The sequence below is a fragment of the Canis lupus genome, chromosome X, assembly GCF_003254725.2.
Source record: "Canis lupus dingo isolate Sandy chromosome X, ASM325472v2, whole genome shotgun sequence".
Lineage (NCBI taxonomy): Eukaryota > Metazoa > Chordata > Mammalia > Carnivora > Canidae > Canis > Canis lupus.
The window spans coordinates 46600303-46620165 of record NC_064281.1 but is presented as its reverse complement, the minus strand read 5'-3'; the positions used below and the strand labels follow the sequence as shown (position 1 = coordinate 46620165).

Here is a 19863-nt window from a genome sequence, read left to right as displayed (position 1 = left end):
TGAGCTCATGGGTTCAATGTGCTAGTTATATTTTAATACATATTAGAGTAGACATATAACAATTATAATAATAATGTTCAGTTGTGTCCCATAACCTTATGTGCCAAAACATGGAGTTAACTCAACACTTCAAGAAATGTAAAAGGCCCAACGCCAGGTCCACCATATACCAACTGTATGGTTACCATTTCCCTACCTGACAAATGGAGATAATGATAACTGCTTCACCGGATTTTATCTACCTGGCCTCCCCTCTCTTCTCTCCTTCCTTCTCTCACTTCAGTTCTATAGTATTATTTTGCTTTTTCTCTCTTCCTATCCCCCAGCCTTCTCTTCCTTCATATATTTTTTAAAGATTTTATTTATTTACTCATGAGACACACAGAGAGAGAGAGAGGCAGAGGGAGAAACAGGCTCCAAGCAGGGAGCCCAATGTGGGATTCGGTCCTGGGACTCCAGGATCACGCCGTGGACTGAAGGTGGCGCTAAACCACTGAGCTGCCCCGGCTGCCCATCTTCCTTCATCTTTTTGTTTGTAACTTTCTTTCTATGTTTCTAACTACCTCTTTTTTTCCTTTCTCTGTTTCTATCTCTCTCTTTCCTCTTCTGTTAGGACCATCAACAATAAAGTCCACATTGCAGAAGTCAAAGAGAAGCACCAGGAAAAGAAAATCTATGAGAAAGCCCTTCAGCAGGGAAAGATAGTTGTTCATGTAGGCATCAGGTAAGGGTCGATCCAGTCTGAAATGTGACCAATTTCATCTTAGTTGTGTGATCAGGAACTTACACATGTCATCCCAGTGCCTCAGTTCCTTACCTCTGTAAAATGGGGATAACGATCTCTATAAGATTACATGAACATGATCTAAGTTAATTAATATCCAAACTTGTAAGAAAGTAGGTGTTCAATAAATGGGAGCTTACATCCCCATTTCTACTCTCTTCCTGCCGGCAGGATGTGGCTTTTTTAAGAATTGGCACCCTCCAGTAAGGTTATATTCAAGTGAGATTTTTCTTAATTGAATCCTGTTTCCTGAGTTCCATTCTATTGGCAGAAATGTAGTCTTCATTCAGTGTTTCCTCCCAGCTTCCAGAAGACTTTCACCAAACACAGAAACCTTAGGATTGGCTGCTGCACACTGAGGAGTCAATGGCATATAAACAAGTTTATTCTAAAGCATGAGGAGAGGATGGATATGAGAGGCTATTTGAAGGGAAAGAGGCACTGTGTGTAAATTGAAAACAATTTTTGTAAAACAAATCATTAGCCATTTATTGTTCTATGTTACATTCAGATTTTCACCCACAGAGTTTTCCTTATGTGTAAGCTGCTTGTGAATCAATTTCTCAGGCACAATATTTAGGAGTGTGAATGAGGGAGAGAGATTAAGGAGCAGATGATAAACTATGAGTGAGGGATTTAGTTGAACTGGAAGCCTGGTCAGGTCTGCTGGAGCCAGGGTGGGAGTGGCAGAACTAGGTCATCTATCCATTTTCCTCCCCTGTAAAAGATACCATCCCCTTTCAACTTCCTCCCTTTCATGCCTAAGGAGTGGAAATCAAAGAAGTTCAAATCTCCACTACCTGGCAGTAAGTACAGAAGTGACTTTTTCCCTGGTCTATGAGAGGTTACTGCAGTGGCACCAGGGCCAGTACATGGTGGTGGTGAGCATGAGGCCTGGACAATTGATGACAAGGCTGAGTGTAGAGGTCACAGTGTCAGAAAGAATGGGCATTGTCTATGTTCGCAAATAACCGCTAAGGGCCAATCAACTGTGTACCAATACCCACAGAAGTAGGCCAGCAGCACTACAGGTCAACCATAATATTTGCCTTCCTAAATGGGAAACTGCACTTGGAATTCCCTTTAGTACCACTTATGCCTTGATCACACCACCAAGATTCCTCCGCGTTCAAATGAAGAGTGTAATGTTTGGGCTTTAAGATACTTGTGTTATAAACTTGGTCTGACACTTACAAGATGTGAACAGAGCAAATCCAATAACTTTCCAAGTTCTGAATTCTCTTATGAAAAAATAAAGATTGCAATAGTGGGTGCTGCGTGGGCTCCATAAAATCACATGCTAAAAACACGGAATTTGCAAAAGACAACCTAGTCAAACATGCTTACCTCAAGTGACCATTGAGAATGCAAGAGCAAGGGGCAGACAGTGCAAAGTACAGGCTGCTCTTACAGAAGACATCTCGGGCTGTGAAATGTCATTCAGGGAAATGTCTTGGCTGCCAGCCTTTCTTCATTCATCTACAAATGTTTCAAGAACAGACTGGCTCAAACAGAAACACAGCATTGTCCTTTTTGTAAGATGGGACCACAGGCAAATCACTCAATTGCTCTGCTTCAGTTTTCCCACCAATACAATTGGGGAGATGCCATCTCTAGCCCAGGACCATTGTGAGAATTTGAGAAACATTCTTTCCTACAAATCACTGGTACAGAGTAATGAAGATGTGACGATAACTGCCATTGTTAGCGTTATTGAGTACTTACTAAGAACCAAGTGCAGTTCTAAATGCGTTACATAAACGGTCTCATGTAATCCCCACACAAACACTGTCTGTGAAATAGGAGCTATTATCACTCCCGTGCTATGGATGAGGAGACTGAGGTTTAGAGAGTGTGAAGGAACTTGTCCAGGAGTCCACAGACAGCATCTGAGTCCTTGCAGCCTGCACTCTTAAGCCCTAAGCTATAAATGGCAGCTCCCTCCCCCTTCTCCTTAAAGGTTAAAACAGAGGGTAGAGCCAATCCTGTGGGGATAAAACAGAACAAAGACCTCCGAAAGGAAGGAAGCCAAGGGAATGTATGCAAGCAGGCGCCTCAGAGAGTATGGAGGCTCAGTTTGCCCCTAAGCTTCCTGACAGCTGTAGCAGGAAGGAGGGGGGAAGCAGAATTCCCAAGGTCCATTTTCTAGAAAAAAGGAGGCACAGAGACGTGTCTAAATGGACATTTGTCTCGGGTTGAAATTCCAGGAGAGTTGATCTTGTGGCCTGCTCCACAAACATCCGGGGCCAGAAAATCATCTATGATGATTTTTCATCTATGATGATTTAGTGATGGGCACTAAAAGCCCATTTACACACGTGATTCTGAGAGTCAGAGGCAGAGGGGGAAGAAAACACATGAAATTCTATCCCAGAGGAGAACCTTGCTAGACTGCAACTTCCCACAGCAGTAAGGGGCATGGGAGGGGACTTAGGCCCTGTTTCTGTGTTTGTCTCTCTCCACAGCACACACCACACAGCCCCTGTGGGAAGAGCCCCAGGCCCCTGGTCTACCTGGGGACATGACACTCTTCCAGACACTGGGCCTAGGGATGGATGGCAAGTGAACCAGGGCAATGTTGTGGGCGAGGGTCAGACTTCCAGAGCCTGGAGTGGGGGGTGGGGCAGGGGAGGGCTGGGTCTGTCAGTCTGGGCCTGCTGGAAGAGGCAGAGCAGGAGGAACTGGTTGTGGGATTTGGAGAGGATGATAACACCAGGGCCAGTGGAAGGGTATTTTAGGCAGAAGGAGCAGCAGTGGGTGGTTCAGGGTTTGCTTTTCCCCATGCTCAGATATTGCCCCTTTTGATGTCCCCTTTCCTGGAATTCTGCCTGGAGAGCCCTCCATGCCACCCACCTCAACCCTCCCCACTCATACAGGGGAGGCTGACTCCCCCCATCCACCTGGATTGAGAGAGGGGAGAGAGAGACTTGTGTCTGAATCACCTTCTGCCCAACACTGCAAGACCAGTCTGCCTTCTCCAGCTCAGGTATCATGGCTCACTTTGTGGTCCAGTACGATGTAGTCATGGAGGATGTCATTGGAGATGTGCAGGTGAGGGAGCTGGGAGGAATGGAAGGAACATGGGCTCTGGAGTCAGACAGGACTGGCCGGTAATCCAGCTTCTGCAAGTTGTTCATCTGTTTTTCCTTAGAGATCAGTGGGGACAAGTGAACATGGACAGAATGATGTATGGGGACACAAGACTTCACAGCATGGGAGACACATGTGCTTCCTCTAAGTGTTGGAGACCTGAAACTCTATAGATGGAATAAAACTCCAAATGAATCCATTCCTTTTTAGAGCTTGTTTGGAGGTTCTAGCAGGGGAGCGCAGCTACTCGTATACCCTTGACCGAAGAACGGTCCTCCTCTATGGGGGATGGTTGTCCTCTTCCACTGAGCTCACAGCTTCGGGAGGGACGCACATGGAGTGGTGAGGGAGGAAGGGGACACCTGCCTAGCCAGCCAGATCAGCCTAATCAACCCTGGCAATCAATGGGGTGACAGATGTCGCAGCCAGATCGCCCTCACATCCGAATCCATTCCTTTTTAAAAAGATTTTATTTATTTGTTTGTTTGAGAGAAACAGAGAGAGAGTGAGAGCGAGCCTGGGCACACAAGAGCAGGAGCAGGGGGAGAGGAAAGGGCAGAAGGAGAAGCAGACTCCCTGCTGAGGGGGGGTGTGTGGGGGCACAACACAGGGTTATGACCTGAGCCGAAGGCAGATGCTTAACCAACTGAACCACCCAGGCGCCCCGAAATGAATCCATTCCTAATCGAATCAAGTTATAGACCACTCTTAACAAGTCCTTTTGCAAAGTGAACCATTGGCCAGTGTAATTGGATTCTCACACTCATGGGACTCTTATTACACTTTCTGCAGCTCTGATGCTCTCATGTTCCCTCAGGCTTTCTTGCCGTCTCTAAGTTTTAAAAATTCTTTTTGCCTCACCTGAGCCATCTGCCTAAACGGGGAGCCCTTAATTCAGAGCTCACACATTCATGAGGAATATGCAGAGATCCCATGCTCTGCCAGAGGGGTAGAGCATGGAACCAAAACCCTTGGCCTGACAGCAACAACTGCATAGAAACCTGAGATGTCTGATCCCAGCCTGCCTTTCCTGCCATACCTCTCACCGCCTGCAGTGCATAAACCACCCTCTAGCTACTCCACACCACACCACACCACACACCACACCACACCACACCACACCATACCACACCACACCACACGCCTTTCTTCACAATACCCAAATTTGCCACTCATTTCTGTCTGAGCATTTGTTCATACTATCTGCTGTCCTGGGAATGTCTTCTCCCTCCTTTCTCCGCTGGTCAGGGTGGGTCTTCGTCCCTGAAAACCTTGCTCAAATGCCACCTCTCTGATGACCCCAGCCCACTGACAATTCCTCCCTCTGCTCTAGGCTAATATAGTGCTTTGGTAACACCTCTCTCCATGCACATATTTACTCATTCGTTCATACGTAGATACATTGCCACCAAGCAGAGCTACCCTAGCTCAGTCCTGTCCTCATTGACTCTAGGAAGTCAGAAATGAGGTGGACACAACCCCTCCTCTTCCTTTGGAATGTTCCAGTCCTGAAGCAGCCAGATACATAGAGCTATGGCAGTCATAAAAGGTTCTGAGTGCTGTGTATAAACTGTAATGGTTATGTGTGGATACCACTGAGGAGTGTTTCAGGAAAGCCTTCCTAAAGGAGCTGGCCTTTAAATTAGCCTGGGAAAATATGAATAGACTCCACCTCTGGGTCGATGGGGTGAAGGGAATAGCACGCAGAGAGAGTGGGGGGTGCAGTATGTGCAGAGGCACAGAGGTATGGTACAGCCCTTTGTGGAGGGGGAATAAAATACTTCACCCTCTCAAAATAGGAGCTGAGGGTACCCTGCCAGTAGGTGGCAGCAGGGGCCTCGACCTGGTGGTGTTCTAGCATGTGGGTGTGTTAATTGAGGTATTTGTCTGCTTCTCCCTTCTTTACCTTCTTGACCATTGCCTGGAGTAGAAATACAATTAGAACAGATGGAATTAGGCACTAAATAGTTAGACAGATACTGCCGTTTACTGTGTGCCCTGCCTCCTGCATCCTCTAACGAGAACCCTTCAATTGACCTCCCATTCCTGCTTGAGTATGCCTGTCTTTCAAAGCCCAGCATGTTCACCCCTTCATTCATTCAGTTGGGACTCCCTAGGTACCTGATATGCTTCATGCCTACTGCTGGCTGATGTGGGGAACCCTGAAGTGAATCACACACAGATCCTATCCGTCGTCAACAAAGAGACACAAAAGATGAGAAGTGTTCTTTCAATGACAACACAAGGTAAGACAGATGCCATCATGGGGGAAGAAGGTGGTCAGGGAGGGCTCCGTGGCAGAAGTAAAGACTGACGTGGGTTAAAGAGTACAAAAAGAAAAAAAGAAGTGTACCAAACTGGGAGGGGGGCTGTGAAAAGGGAAAGACATTCTAGACAACTGGGGGCTGCATGATTCAGGGGATGAAGGCCAGAAATATCCAGGGGGTGTTTGGGGAGCCTCAAGTAGGTTGGAGTTCCTGGAGCATGGATTTGAGGCACAAGAAATGGTTAAGAGGTGAGACTGAAGGCTACAGCAGGGGCATGATATGGAACATGGAATGTGTCTTGAAGGTGACAAGGGAGCCATGAGAAGGAATGACATAATGGGGTTTGAGTTTAGAAAGACCAGACTGAGCAGCTGCTCCAAAGATGTATAGATGGGAGGGGCCACAATAGAAGCAGCGGAACCAAAGAGAAAGAAGTCCCGAATTTGGGTTTTGTGAGTTTGGGATGGAGAGGAAGGGCGGACCCGAGATATATCCAGCAGATTAAACCAGCAGGAATTGGTGGCTGGTTGGATGTGCCCCTGGGAGTGAGGGGCACAGGAAGATTTAGGGATGACCCTCAGGTTTGTATCTGGAGTGGCCATGTGGATGATAGGGTCTGTAAATGACAAAGGCACACAAGGGCAGGATGGCGGAAATATATGAACTCATTGTTTGGGCAGAATACATTGGAGGCATCTTCAGACATCCATGGGGATGGGTCCAACAGTGAGCAGCTATGCAATTGTGGAGGGGGAAGAGTGGAGAGCATTGGACTGGAGAAAGAGGTCTTAGGTCATTGTGGAGATTCAGAGACTGAAAGTACGGGAGTTAGGGAAGTGACCCAGGGAGAATGTATTGAGCCAGAAGAGCAGATCCAGGATGGCAACTGCTAAGTTAGCACAGCTTCCCAGTCCAGCAGCTATTGATCTCCTCAGCTCTCAGGGTGTGCAGCCCCACCAGCTGCCAGCAGTCTGCTCAGAGCTCTATATCCCCACCACTTCCCTCCATTGTGCTACACCAGCATAATCATTTTCTTTGCATGCCATGGCTGAAAAAGTATCAGGAAGCACTGCTTAAGGGACAGAGGGAGAAAATGGAGCTCAAGAAAGAGACTGAAGCAAATGGGCCAGAGAGCTGGTAGGAGGATAAGGAGAGTTCACCACCTCAGATTCCCAGGACAAAGGATTCTTCTTGGGACCAAAAGTGATCGATCAGCAATTGCAAAATACATCAGGGAGATGCAGTCCAATAAGAATCAAAATACACCCACTAAGTTTGGAAACCAACTTGTTATTGTTGCCTTTAGTGAGAAAAGAGTCAGTGTGTGGTGAGGGCTGAAGCCAGTCTGTGGTGTGGAAAGCAATAAGCTGGAGGTGAGGAGACCACTGTAGGTGATGATTTAATTACCTTGGCATGCTGTAGGGATTAGAGAAGATGGTTTGAAGTTCTGATGGGATTGGGGCCAATGGGGATTGTCCTAATGGATGGAAAAGACACACAACTTTTCATACTCTAAAAGAAGACCCAAGTAGCATGTGTGGGGCAGGTCAGAGAGAAGGGTCTGACCAGTGGAGGAGGTGCTGGAGGCTGGGAGTGCATGGATGGGGTCCAGGACAGGACTGTTCTGTCCTTAATAGAGGAAGTGGTGTATGGGTGTGTGAACCCTGTGCAAGAGTGTGGTGGGCGGTCCAAGGGGCATGGCCTGGTGCCCTTAATTTTCTTCATTAGGAAGGAAAGGAAATATTTCCTGAAAGTGAGGTGGCATGGCAGCTGAGGGGAGCGTGAGAGGTTGGTGACCTGGGTCATGCCTCTGGCTTATAGGATGTGAGGTGTGAGGCCACCAGGGAGCCTGGGACCATGAAGAGATAGGAATGTGATATTTCCGGAAACTCTCACCTACCCAGGTTATGGGAGGAATAGCAGGGCAGCTGGGCTCTGCCGTGGGCTTGGGCAGTTGCAGGGTGGACGACTCAGGCTTTGGAGACCTGCTGTAGAGTGCCAGGAGAAAGTGGAGACAGAGCCTGCACATGCACTTGTGAATTAACTCAAAGGCTGGAGTGGAGGGAAAGAGTAAGATATCCTTCCTTAGCCTTCTTCCCCCCTGAGAGAGGAGGAGGTAGTATGTCCAGCCTTGTGATCAGAGAGTACCTGAATGGCAGAGAGGAGAACAAAGCTGGTTGTCCCAAGGCAGCGCTTCCTTCTGGCTACTGAGCAGCACAGACCCTCAGCAAGCCCCATACTTCCCTAGGCTGAGCTGACACTGGTCCTGGGGGCCCTCCCAGCTCCCCCCTCCACGTCCCTCAGCTGTTCCAGCCTCCAGGCTCTGCAGAGGGAAGATGGAGTAGGGGGAGGGGGCCAGCAGCCAATCACATCCTTGGCAGCCCAAGGCATCTGCACCTGGTCTAACCAATCCCCTCTGAACAAACAGCTTGCTCAGCCTCTGCTCCCTCCTTCCCTGCCTACTCTGCCCAGCAACAGCAGGAAAGAGGTTTAAGGAGGAGAGGGAGGCCCTGCAAACTCCCAGCCCCTGGCAGCAATGGAGCTGGGCCCCTGGCTCACTCTATAGAGGGAGGTTAAAACAATACTTACAGTTCCTGGAGCCCAGGCAAAATGTCCCCAGGGGCTCTCAAGACTGTGCAAGTCAGCTCTCATGGACAGGAACTCACATATTACAGAGATCCTGATCCTTGGAGCCTTGGGCCACAAGCCAGTCTCATTCACTCCACAGCTCTGGGGCAGGCCCTGGGCTGACAGCCTGAACAGCAGAGACACAGTTCTGTCAGAGCAGATGGACACTGACACAAACAATCACACAGATGCCTATTTAACTAGAAACAGAGTTAAAGCCTACGAAGGAGAAAAAAAAAAAAAGGCAGGGTGTTCCATAGGAGAATAAGAGGGAACCTGATAACCTGATTTAGACCGTCTCTCATGGTTCCTGTTGGTTTCACTTCTTTTTGTCAAGATTTGCGAGGACTATTTTATTCATTACTTTGCCCCCAGAGGCCTCCCACCTGTCAAGAGAAACATGGTATTCGTTATTGACGTGAGCGGCTCCATGTTTGGTACTATGATGAAGCAGATAACAAGGACTCTGCAGACCTTTTGTAGCTTGTTTTAGAAGGCTCAGAAAGCAGAGAGTGCTGGAACAGTGGTCCTCTGGGACCAGAGACTCTACCTCCCATCACTCTTGGATCTTATAGGCCAAGGCCTACCCAAAGGTCCTGGAACCTTGCACATCAGGAGCCATGAAGACCTGAAATCACAGAGTACTAGAAACGTTGAACATGGGACAACGGGACTGTAAATAAACATCAAGGGCCTTAGCCACAAAACTTCAGATCTCCAAGGGGCCCAGAGTCATAGAACCTTCAAGCTGGAGAACTCTGGTGTCATAAAGCCTGAGTCAACAAATAAAAATAAAACCACAGTCAATTTAGACTCTGAACCTTCCACAGGCCACAGGTTGGTTTTGTCTTCTGTTGTTTATTTTACTTCACAGCCAGAAAAATACAGTGCACTGGCATTGTAGTGCTTAGAGACTACAGAGTCCTGGGTCCATCTAGATTTAAATATTGTAGCCCTTCTACCAGAGTGCCCTTAAAACGGAAAACTGGAGCCATAGGCCAAAGAGATTTTGAGCTTAGAGCCTGAATCTATAAAGTTCTGGAAGCAGTATTTTGAACTACAGTACTCTGGGATTCTAGAATTATAATGTTCAAGTGACCTGGAGCAGTATGGTCTATGTGCCTTGAAATTTTGAACCATAGAGCCCACAGGACCTAAGGCTACTAACTTGTATTTTACCAGAGTGTAACCAAACTGGGGGAAGGGAAATATCGAGAGCTGTCTTTTTGTAGTCTTAAGTGTAGGGGAAAGAAAATACCCAATTTCAAACTGTCTAGCCTTCCTATCTCATCTAGAGTCAGGAAAAAGCTGAGGAGCACTTGTGGAGGTCATGTTTCAGGGGCATACGTGCCCTAAAAGACCGAGACCGAAGCATAGAACTATGAAATGCTTCTCCTTCCCTCACAGTATCACCACATGCACTGCATTCCTGTATAACAACAGGAGATTACAGCTGAGGGTACTGGAAGCCTAGGCTCTTCAGGAAAGAATATCCTGAGAAACCCAAGACAACAGAGGAGTCGAAAACAAGGACCCTAGAAGAAATTTTAGCCTCTGACACATGCAACTGTAGCAACTAGCAAGCACGATTGAATTACTCACCAGGTAATCTCAAATCACACAAAATCTCACACTTAAAGTTCTTTTTATGTGATACATCATGTCTGCTTTCACCAAATACTTACAAGCCATGCCCAAATGAAAAAGCATGGTCTGAAAAGATAAATCAACCATCAGAACCAGACTGATATGGTAGAGAAATGATTAGACCTGGAATTTATAACAGCTATGACTAATATGCTAAGGGCCCTAAGTGTGAAAAGTGGGCAACATGCAAGAACAGATGGGACATGCAAGCAGAGATGGATACCCTAAGAAAACCAAAAGTAAGTGCTAGAAATAGAAAATGCTGTAACAGGAATAAAAAACGCCTTTGATGCGGGCTCATTAGGAGACTGATCATGGACAAAAAGCAAGTCAATAAGCTTGAGGATATGTTAATAGAAACTTCCCAAACTGAAAAGCCAAGAGAAAAAAAGAACGCAAAACAAAGTAAAACAGAAGAGAGTATCCAAGAACTGTGTACAATTACAAAAGTATAGCATATGTGTAATGGGAATACCGGAAGGAGAAGAAAGAAAGTAACAGAAGAAATAATCGAAGGAATACTGGATACAAATTTTCCAAAATAAATGACAGCCACTGAACCACAGCTCTAGGAAGTTCAGAGAACACTATAACAGGATTAGTACCAAAAAAATCTACACATAGGCCTATCCTATTCAAACTGCAGAAAATCAAAGACAAAGTTCTTTAAAAAGCCCATAGAAAATATCACCTTACTTATACAGGAACAAGAATAAGAATTATATTGGATTTCTCTTGAAAAACCATGCAACAAAAAGAAAGTGAACTATGTAACGCGCTGAAGGAAAAAAAAAAAGAGTGTTAGAAAAAGGAATAAATTAAGGTTAAACAATAGTCTTTTCTTTTTAAATTAATTGATCTAACAAAAACAGTTTGCTCAAAATAATTATAGAAATAATGTGTTCAGTGAATACAGCTTATTGATAAGTGAAATTAGTGACAGCAATGTTATAGAAGAGACAGGAGGGATGAACTGGGAATATTCTATCACAGGATACTTGCACCACACACGAAGCTGTATAGTGTTTTTTTTTTTTTTTGAAAGTGGACTTGGATTAGTTGCAAAAGCATATTCCACATTCTAGGGCAAACATTAAGAAAAAAATTAAAAACATAATGGATATGCTAAGAGACAAGAGAAAATGAGATCATATCAAATACTCAGTTAAAACCACAGAAGACAGAGAAAGAGTAGTAGACTGAAAAAAAGGAAGGAAGAAAGGAGGAAGGGAGGAGGATGGATGGAAGGAAGGAAGAAGAAACACAAGGGCAGCAAATAGAAAACAGTTAAAAATATGGCAAATATTAATCTAACTCTAACAGTAATCATGTTAACCGTGAATGGTCTAAATACACCAATCAAGAGACAGAGACTATTAGTGTTGATTCAAACAAAACAGAACATAACAAAAACAAACAAACCATAATCAGACCAATTATGTGTTGTCTACCAAAAACCCATTTTAAACATAAACACACAGATGGATTAAAAGTAATGGTATGGAAACAAAAGACATACCATGCTAACACGAATCCTAAAAATCCTGGAGGAGCTATATTAATTTCAGACAAAGTAGACTTTACAGCAAGCAAATTATCAGGGATAAAGAGACCATTGTATAAAGGAACAAAAAGCAAATTTCCCTGACAGATAACATGCTGCTCGATCTCTTGGTATATATGGCATCACCTGCATGGAAGATCTATCTGATTCACAAGATCTATACTACTGTAAAGTGTTTCAAAGAAGCAAAAACCTTCCTGTGGCCCTTCAAATGATCTTCTCCATGAAGTGGAATGAAGGTGTGGATGCCAGCAATAGGGAAAACCAGATCAACAGGCCTATTAGAAGGATAAACTAAGGTATCTACCATCATTATTTCTGCAATTTGGCCAGTTAACAAACAATGACTACTTTCAAACTGAAAAAAAAATCTTATATAACTATAATTACATAATGACTCCCCAAGAAGACGCGACAATCCTTAATGTGTAATGCACCTAGCAATAGGATGTCAAAATACATGAGGCAAAAAGTGATAGGACTGCACGGAGAAATAGACAAAACCACTGTTATAGTTAGAGACTTCAGCTCCTTCTGTCATAAATGGACAGATCCAGCAGGCAGAAAATCAGAAAGGACATAGTTTAAGTGAACAGCACCATCAATCATTTGGATCTAATTGACATCTACACAATACTTCATCCAACAACAGCACAGTACACATCCATCTCAAGCTCACGTGGAATATTTGCCAGGATAGACTGCATTGTGGGCCATAAAACACGACTTAACAAATTTGAAAGAATAGAAATCATACAATAAATATAGGCTCTCAGACCAAGTGGAATTAAACTAGAAACCAAAAACAGAAAGGTAGCTGGAAAATCTCAACAGACTAAGCAACACACTTCTAAACATGTAATCTGCCTCTGGTTAACAGGAGATTCTCAAGAAGGGTCATCATGTTCTATGTTGCAGTCCTCTGAATGAAAACGAATGAATGGTTAAATCCTTAAAACTATACAACCCTTAGGCCTTAGTACCTTGTATAGAAATAACCTTTCAATCTTGAGCAAGACCTGAGCTCCCTATTCGAGAATGTGTGACCTAATCTATACCCTGAGCTCGTCCTGTGGCATGAAAGACTCTGATCCACTTAAAAGCATTCAAGGCATCTTCTATCCATTTAAGACGTAGAGAATGGTGGGCCACAAAGTGGTATTTCCTGTTGTCTCTGAAATCTATAGCAACGTAAAAATTGGAAAGCATAAGGTTTAACACCTCCAAAATATGGATTTGAGCCCCTGGCTCATCAGTGACACACATCATGTGTGACGTTGAGCAAGTCACTCCACCTTTCTGAGCCTCAGTGTTGTCACTTATAAAATGGGTATGATATTAGTACCTTTGTCATTGTGTTGCTATGACAATTAAATGAGCTGATGCATCTAAATATTTAGCACAGTGCCTGGAACATAACAAGTGCCCTATAAGTGGTACCTAATATGAGAACCTACATCCCCCATTCCCTGAACCTGCTGTGTGCCTAGCCCTATGCTAGGTATTGTCATCAGGAAGGGAGCTAATAGGAAGAAGCATCCTAAGCCCTGTTCTCAGAGGGCTCAATATTTGTGTGGGAAACGAAAATATTCCACATACAACAGCCAGCGAACCATCTGGGACAGGGAATATCTGGGTGCCAGGGGCATGGGTCAGAGTAAGCAATCAAAGAAGTGCTGCCCAGAGAAGGAGCAACTGAAGGAACAGTGAAGATATGAATATGTAAAGGAGAAGGGGGTGGGGGAAGGTCTGTTATCTAAAGGGCACAACAAGAGCAAAGATGTGGAGAAAAAAACCACACAGAATCTGGGGTTTTCTGGGGGCTGATGAGAAGGTCAGCCTGGAAGAAATGGAAGGTGAGGTGGAAGAACAGATTACTTAGGACAGAACCAAAGTATGCCAATTCACAGGAAGGAAGTTATAAAGACCTAGAATCATAAAACTCTTAAGCTTTAGGGTCCCGGAATCACTGTATCCTGGGTCATGGGGTCCAGGAACCATGGAACACACAGGATCCTAGCACCCTGAAAGCACAGAGTTTGAACCTTCTAGTCCACCACTGTCTAACAGAACTACCTTGACGATGGAAATGTTCTAAAGTTCTGAGGTGTCCAATTTGGTAGCCACTGCTCTGCAATAACCGTCACATGGTTATGGGACACTTGAAATGCGGCTACTGCCAAGTAAAGAAACAGACTTTAACGTTTTCCTTTAACTTACATTGAAATAGCTACGTGTGGCTAAGCAGTTACCATTGGACAGTGCAATTCTAGGCTTAGAGCCATAGGGCCTCTAGCATGTCGACCTGAGAATTCTAGATTTACAGAGTGTTGGAGTCAGAGTCTTAGAGCCGTACGACACTTAGGCCTTAGTACCTCACATAGAGATAACCTTTCAGTCTTTTTTTTAAGAAAGATTTTATTTATTTATTCATGAGAAACCCAGAGAGAGAGAGAGAGAGAGAGAGGCAGGGCAGAGACACAGGCAGAGGGAGAAGCAGGCTCCATGCAAGGAGCCCGACGTGGGACTTGATCCCGGGACTCCAGGATCCTGCCCTGGGCCTAAGGCGGGCGCTAAACCGCTGAGCCACCTAGGGATCCCCCAACCTTCCAGTCTTGAGCAAAACTTCAGGCCTTGGTCCACCCCCTTCACTTCATCCACATCCCACAAACTAACAAGGCCATGAATGTGATCCTTGGTGACCTGCAGGCCGACTACTTCAACATCATCACCTTTTCTGATTCGGTTAGTGTCTAGAAAGCTGGAGGCTCCATCCAGACTACTATCCAGAATTATCCACAGCACCAAGGACTACCAGGCCACATGGAAGCTGATGGTTGTAAGTGTTAGACCTGGCCACTCAAATGGATGGGCTGTGGTAATGTGAGGAGTTCCTTTTTATTTTTTATTTAGTTTTTAACTTTATTTTTTCTATTTTAAGGAGGCCCCACACCCAATGTGGGGCTCAAACTCATGACCCTGAAATTAAGAGTCACATGCTCTGAGCCAGCCAGGCACCCCAGATGTGGGGAATTCTCAAAATGCTCCCTTCATTCCCCATCCACCTCACCTCTCACAATACCTGAAATATCACTATTATGTTTTCTACAAATATGTCCCTTCATCTTCTGTGTTCTTTTTCCTAGTAGAAAGAACATAGTTCTATGTATTTTAGGGTACATTCTTCCTTGGCTCTGAGTTTCTCTTTAAAGCACATACTCAGGAGAATTTGCCAAAAGTGTTTAAAATCAATAATCTACATACTTATTTCCAAGCATTTGGTCAAGCTTTTGAGCAAAATCATCTCTCAGAAAAGTACCGAAGTCTCCCCAATCAAACACCTCCCGTCAACTCATCCATTTTTTTCCCCTGTAGCATGGAGGTGAGGTTGCTATCCTTGGGGAGCTGCCTGTCTGACTAGAGGATTAGATATCCCCCCAGGAAACAGGCAAATCGTAGTCTGAGACAGGGCGTGATAAAAGCCAAGAACATGTGGGCCCCACTGTCAGATCTCAGGGAGCCTGTGTCGGGGTGGGGGAGCTGGGAAGGATAAGCAGCAGAAAAAGTCTGAACAAGGATAATGAGAAATTCCTGAGCCAGAGAGGTTGGTGAGGTGCCCAGTGTGTCTGCAATGGGAAAAATAACCAGAAATAACCAGAAAAGATGGTCTCACAGTCTGCTTCCCACTTAGGGACCAACATCAAAGCAGCTCTGCTAAACCACAGCAACCAGGAGACTGCACGGGGACCCAATGTGGGGAGGACCCCTCTCATCACCTTCCTGACAGATGTGGAGCCCACAGCCAGTGTGATGACGCCCAGTGTGATCCTCTCCAACATCTGACAGGCGCTGGGCAACAGGGTGTCCGTTTTCAGTTTGGCCTTTGGGGATGAGGCTGACTTCCCACTGAAATGTCACCTATCCCTGGAGACACGGAGAGCAGCCCGGTGCATGCACGAGGACACTTGACACAGCCCTACAGCCGGTGGAGGACCTCTCCGAGGAGATCTCCATGCCTCTGCTGGCAGACATGCATCTGGACTACCTGGGCGGCTTGGTAGGGGCCTCCCCTTGGGCCTTTTCCCCCAATTACTTTGGCGGCTCAGAGCTGGTGGTGGCAGGACAGGTGCAGGCAAGCAAGCAGGAACTGGGCATCCAGGGTCAGCTTCTTGTGGCCTGCTACAGCAAGGCAGCCGCCAACAGCAGCCAGAAGAACTTTGGTGTCCCAGGGGAGCCAGCCTACAACGTAGCCCACTCACCTGCTGCCTACCTCTGGGCCTACCTCACCATTGGAGAGTTGCTGGAGGCATGCTTCCAGGCCCGTGACACCACCGCTTGCCACCTGCTGGCAGCCAAAGTCCCCAGCCTGTCCCTTGAATATGTGAACTTTGTCACATCTCTGACTTTACTGGTCGTGCAGCCCAAGGATGCAAGTGGGAAGGCCAGGATACAGACTTCCACTGCAGCTGGACCAGGCACCATCATGCCCTCATCCACCAGCAGGCATGGCCTAAGGACAGGCACAACCCAGTCAGCCCTGGTATCCAGGGTCTCTCCCAAATCAAGGCTTGTGAAACCAAGGTTCTAGTTATCCTCAACTACTCCTGCCTCCACAAACATTATACCCAGTTCCAAGGAGTTGGAGCCACTGGGCCAGAGCCCTAGTACCCTATCCACCCCAGCACACCCAAAGCCCAAACATCCAGCACAACACGATCCTGGCACTTTGGTTCAACCAAGTCTCAGAACAACAACTGCTACCTTTGTGCCCTCAAATGCTGGCCCCTTCTTGCTTCTGAAGCCCAGTGTACCATCACACCAGTATCCTGGTGCCCTATCCCCATGAATTCCAAGACACAAGTCCCACCTCTGAATCCTGGCACCTTATCCCAGGCCAAAGCTGGCACTATCAAACCTGTTATTCCACTGCACTCCGAACCTGGTGCTCCATCACAACCCAAACTGGATGGTCTATCACACCCCCAACCTGGGGTACTCATATCACAGTCACCCAAAAGGCTGCCACAGCCCAAGCCTGGAGTCTCCACACTTCAGATCCCCAAGTGCCTATAACACACTAGACCAAAGGTTCCTGCTCACCAGACCCCAAACAATCGGCCACACCCTAAACCCAGGGTTCTCTCATGTAAGACCTCCAAAATCCCATCACCTCTTAAACCTAGTAGCCCACCTCCCCCCAAATTACCCAAGCTTATCATTTCCCAATCCTAGGACCCCACTACCCAATAAACCCAAAACCCCATAACCCCCCAAACCTGCCAGACCTGCGTCCCCACCTCTTCAGGATCCAAGCACATCCACGAGCACAACCTCAAGTCCCGCAAGTCCCAGCAGTACCATGATCACTTCTGTCCCTGGAGAACACCTCTCTATTCCCTTTGACCTCACCCTGCCCTCTCTGCTGCCCCAAGGAACCTCTGGCATCAGCATGACCTGCTTCTGGGGCCCCAAAGCACCACACAAATTCTGGGACCATCTGTGTCAGAAGACCCAACAGTGATCCTACCCAGCAGCTCTGGTCTTCTGCTGGAAGGCAGCTGCCCAAACCTGCCAGTCTTGCTGCCTTCTAGCACCCTCCCTGATGTAGAGAGCCTGCTCCATCTCCCTGAGGAGCTAGAGCTGCCGCATGAGTCAGTGGTGGAGTCCGTGTTCATGGAGTCCTTGAACCCACCAGCTTTCCATACCTTTCTCCCTCTTGACGAAGATGGTGAGTGCCATGGGCAAGAGGTCAAGCCATGGCGGCGGGGGGCGGGGGAGGTATGAATGGGAAGCTCCAGGAACTGGTAGCATACAAGGCATTCTGCAGATTCTAGTGATAACCCAGTTGCCTGCTTGCTTGCTTTGAGGCTTCAAATCAGCTATTTAACCTCTCTGGGCCTCAGTACATAACACAGAATTAGAGGCTTTGAGGGAGGAGGGATGTTAAGACTAGGAAGGCTAAACAGAAACAAACTGGTCAAGCTGTGGTTTTGACATTTGCTTTGTTGGACAAGAGAATTGCTCATGCGTCTCAAGCAGGGTAGGGATACAGGGTTATAAATGGAAGCATCACTGGGCAAGGCAAGTCTGCTTAGTTCTTTTGTGCTCTGTAAACAGCCCTGTTTAAGGAGAGGGGTATAAACACTGGAAAAGATAATTATCTTTAAATTTCCCAAAGACTGTGACGCACTAACTGTTAACATTTTCTAGTCCTTCCGATGTGAAAGTACTGCTCTACATATTGTACTTGTAAGTCCCTCATTTACTACACACACACACACAAACCCTGTTAATAACTGCATTTTACTCATTGGTAAGCTGAAGCACAGTGAAGTGAAGTAACTTATTCCATGTCACACAACTAGTAAGAGATTTGGACCTACATGATTTGGTCCCAGACTGAATGTACTCCACCCCTCCATTGTTCTGTCTTCCTAAGAAGAGCAATATTTCCTGGGTGACCTCATAGGGCAGGATTAGAGCCAGTCGATGGTGGCAGTAAATCACAGGGATATAAATTTGGGCATGAGATCCTTCACATGCCCCTCTCCCTCACCACCCACCAATATCCCATCCATCTTCAATTCTTGGCAATGTTACCTCTGACATATTTCCCAAATGCACCCACTTCTCATCACCCCAACTATTACTATCTTAGGGCAGACTGCCATTGTGTTTACTCTAGAAAACTGGTCTCCCTGCTTCCTCTCTTGGGAGATTTTCTTTGCCATTTTCCTCCAGCAGCAAAGGGGTCATTTAGAAACAAAGATTACTTCGTGTCCCTTTCATACTTAACTCCCCTCAAGGGTTTCCTGTCACACCTAGAATGAGATCCAAAGTTCTCTTGATAGCCCACAAGGCCCTGCATGATCTACCCTCTACCCCATACCTCTCTGACTTCACTTTCTCCCACTCACTCTCTGAACTCTAGCCCCACTGGCCTCCTCTCTGTTCATCCAATGGGCCCTGTCTCACCCTCATCTCCACTCAAGGACCTCTCTCAAGCTGTTCCTTCTGTTTGATGATCACTCTGCCCTGCCCTGTCACTTGTCTAGCATCCTCATCTCTTCCATTGCCATCAAATTCCAGACCACACATTAGATCTCAGCTCAGATGGCCTTCCCACCCTCCCCACAACTGCCCCAGACTTCATTATATGTCTATAATTCCCTTGGTCACTTTATTATTTTTTCTGGGGCTCCTGGCTGCTTCAGTCTGTAGAGCATGTGGCTCTTGATCTCGGGGTAGTGAGTTCAAGCCTCACGCTGGGGTATAGAGATTACTTAAAAAACTACTGGACGTTGTGTGTAAGTGATGAATCACTGAATTCTACTCTTGAAACCAATATTGCTCTGCTTGTTAACTAAAATTTAAATAAAAATTCAAAAGGGAAAAAAATAAAATTTTGATTAAACTACTGAAAAAAATCTGAGAGAGAGAGAGAGAGCAAGATGCCTGAAGACCCAGACATAGAAGCAGAGGAGTCAAGATACACAGTGACACATATAGAGACATGACACAGGGACACAGAGGTAACCAGGAAGACATAGGTAAACACCTTAGTCCAAGACACCAAGGACTAAGAAGTAGAGGCACAGAGACACGCTGACATGATGACTTACAGATATGGGATAGGGGATGAGAGGAGAAAATAGAGACACAGGACAACAGATCTATAAAAGCATAGAAACAGAGATGTTGCACAGACCAAGACTTGGAAACAGAGACGCAAGGACATGAGCACATGCAGAGGAGCACACGAGGAGCAAAACTGGAGCACAACCTTATATATTCAGAGATCCAGTGGCAAAAACGTGGGGATGCAGACACCCAAGCTGTGACAAACACCAGCTAAGACGTAGGAGTTAGGCTAGGTAACAGAG

General features: G+C 46.2%; 1 protein-coding gene across 1 annotated transcript in view; it reads left to right on the top strand.

The window, feature by feature from the left end:
* Positions 1-19386, top strand: part of ITIH6 (inter-alpha-trypsin inhibitor heavy chain family member 6) — a 35244-nt gene extending 15858 nt beyond the window's left edge. The window contains 10 exon segments of the mRNA XM_049107829.1: positions 614-724; positions 1551-1665; positions 3734-3835; positions 9107-9214; positions 14642-14819; positions 15672-15946; positions 15948-16817; positions 16820-17173; positions 17175-17405; positions 17408-19386. Of these exon segments, the coding sequence (XP_048963786.1) occupies positions 614-724; positions 1551-1665; positions 3734-3835; positions 9107-9214; positions 14642-14819; positions 15672-15946; positions 15948-16817; positions 16820-17173; positions 17175-17405; positions 17408-17764 (2701 nt within the window). The 3' untranslated portion in view covers positions 17765-19386.
* Positions 19387-19863: the final 477 nt, after the last annotated feature.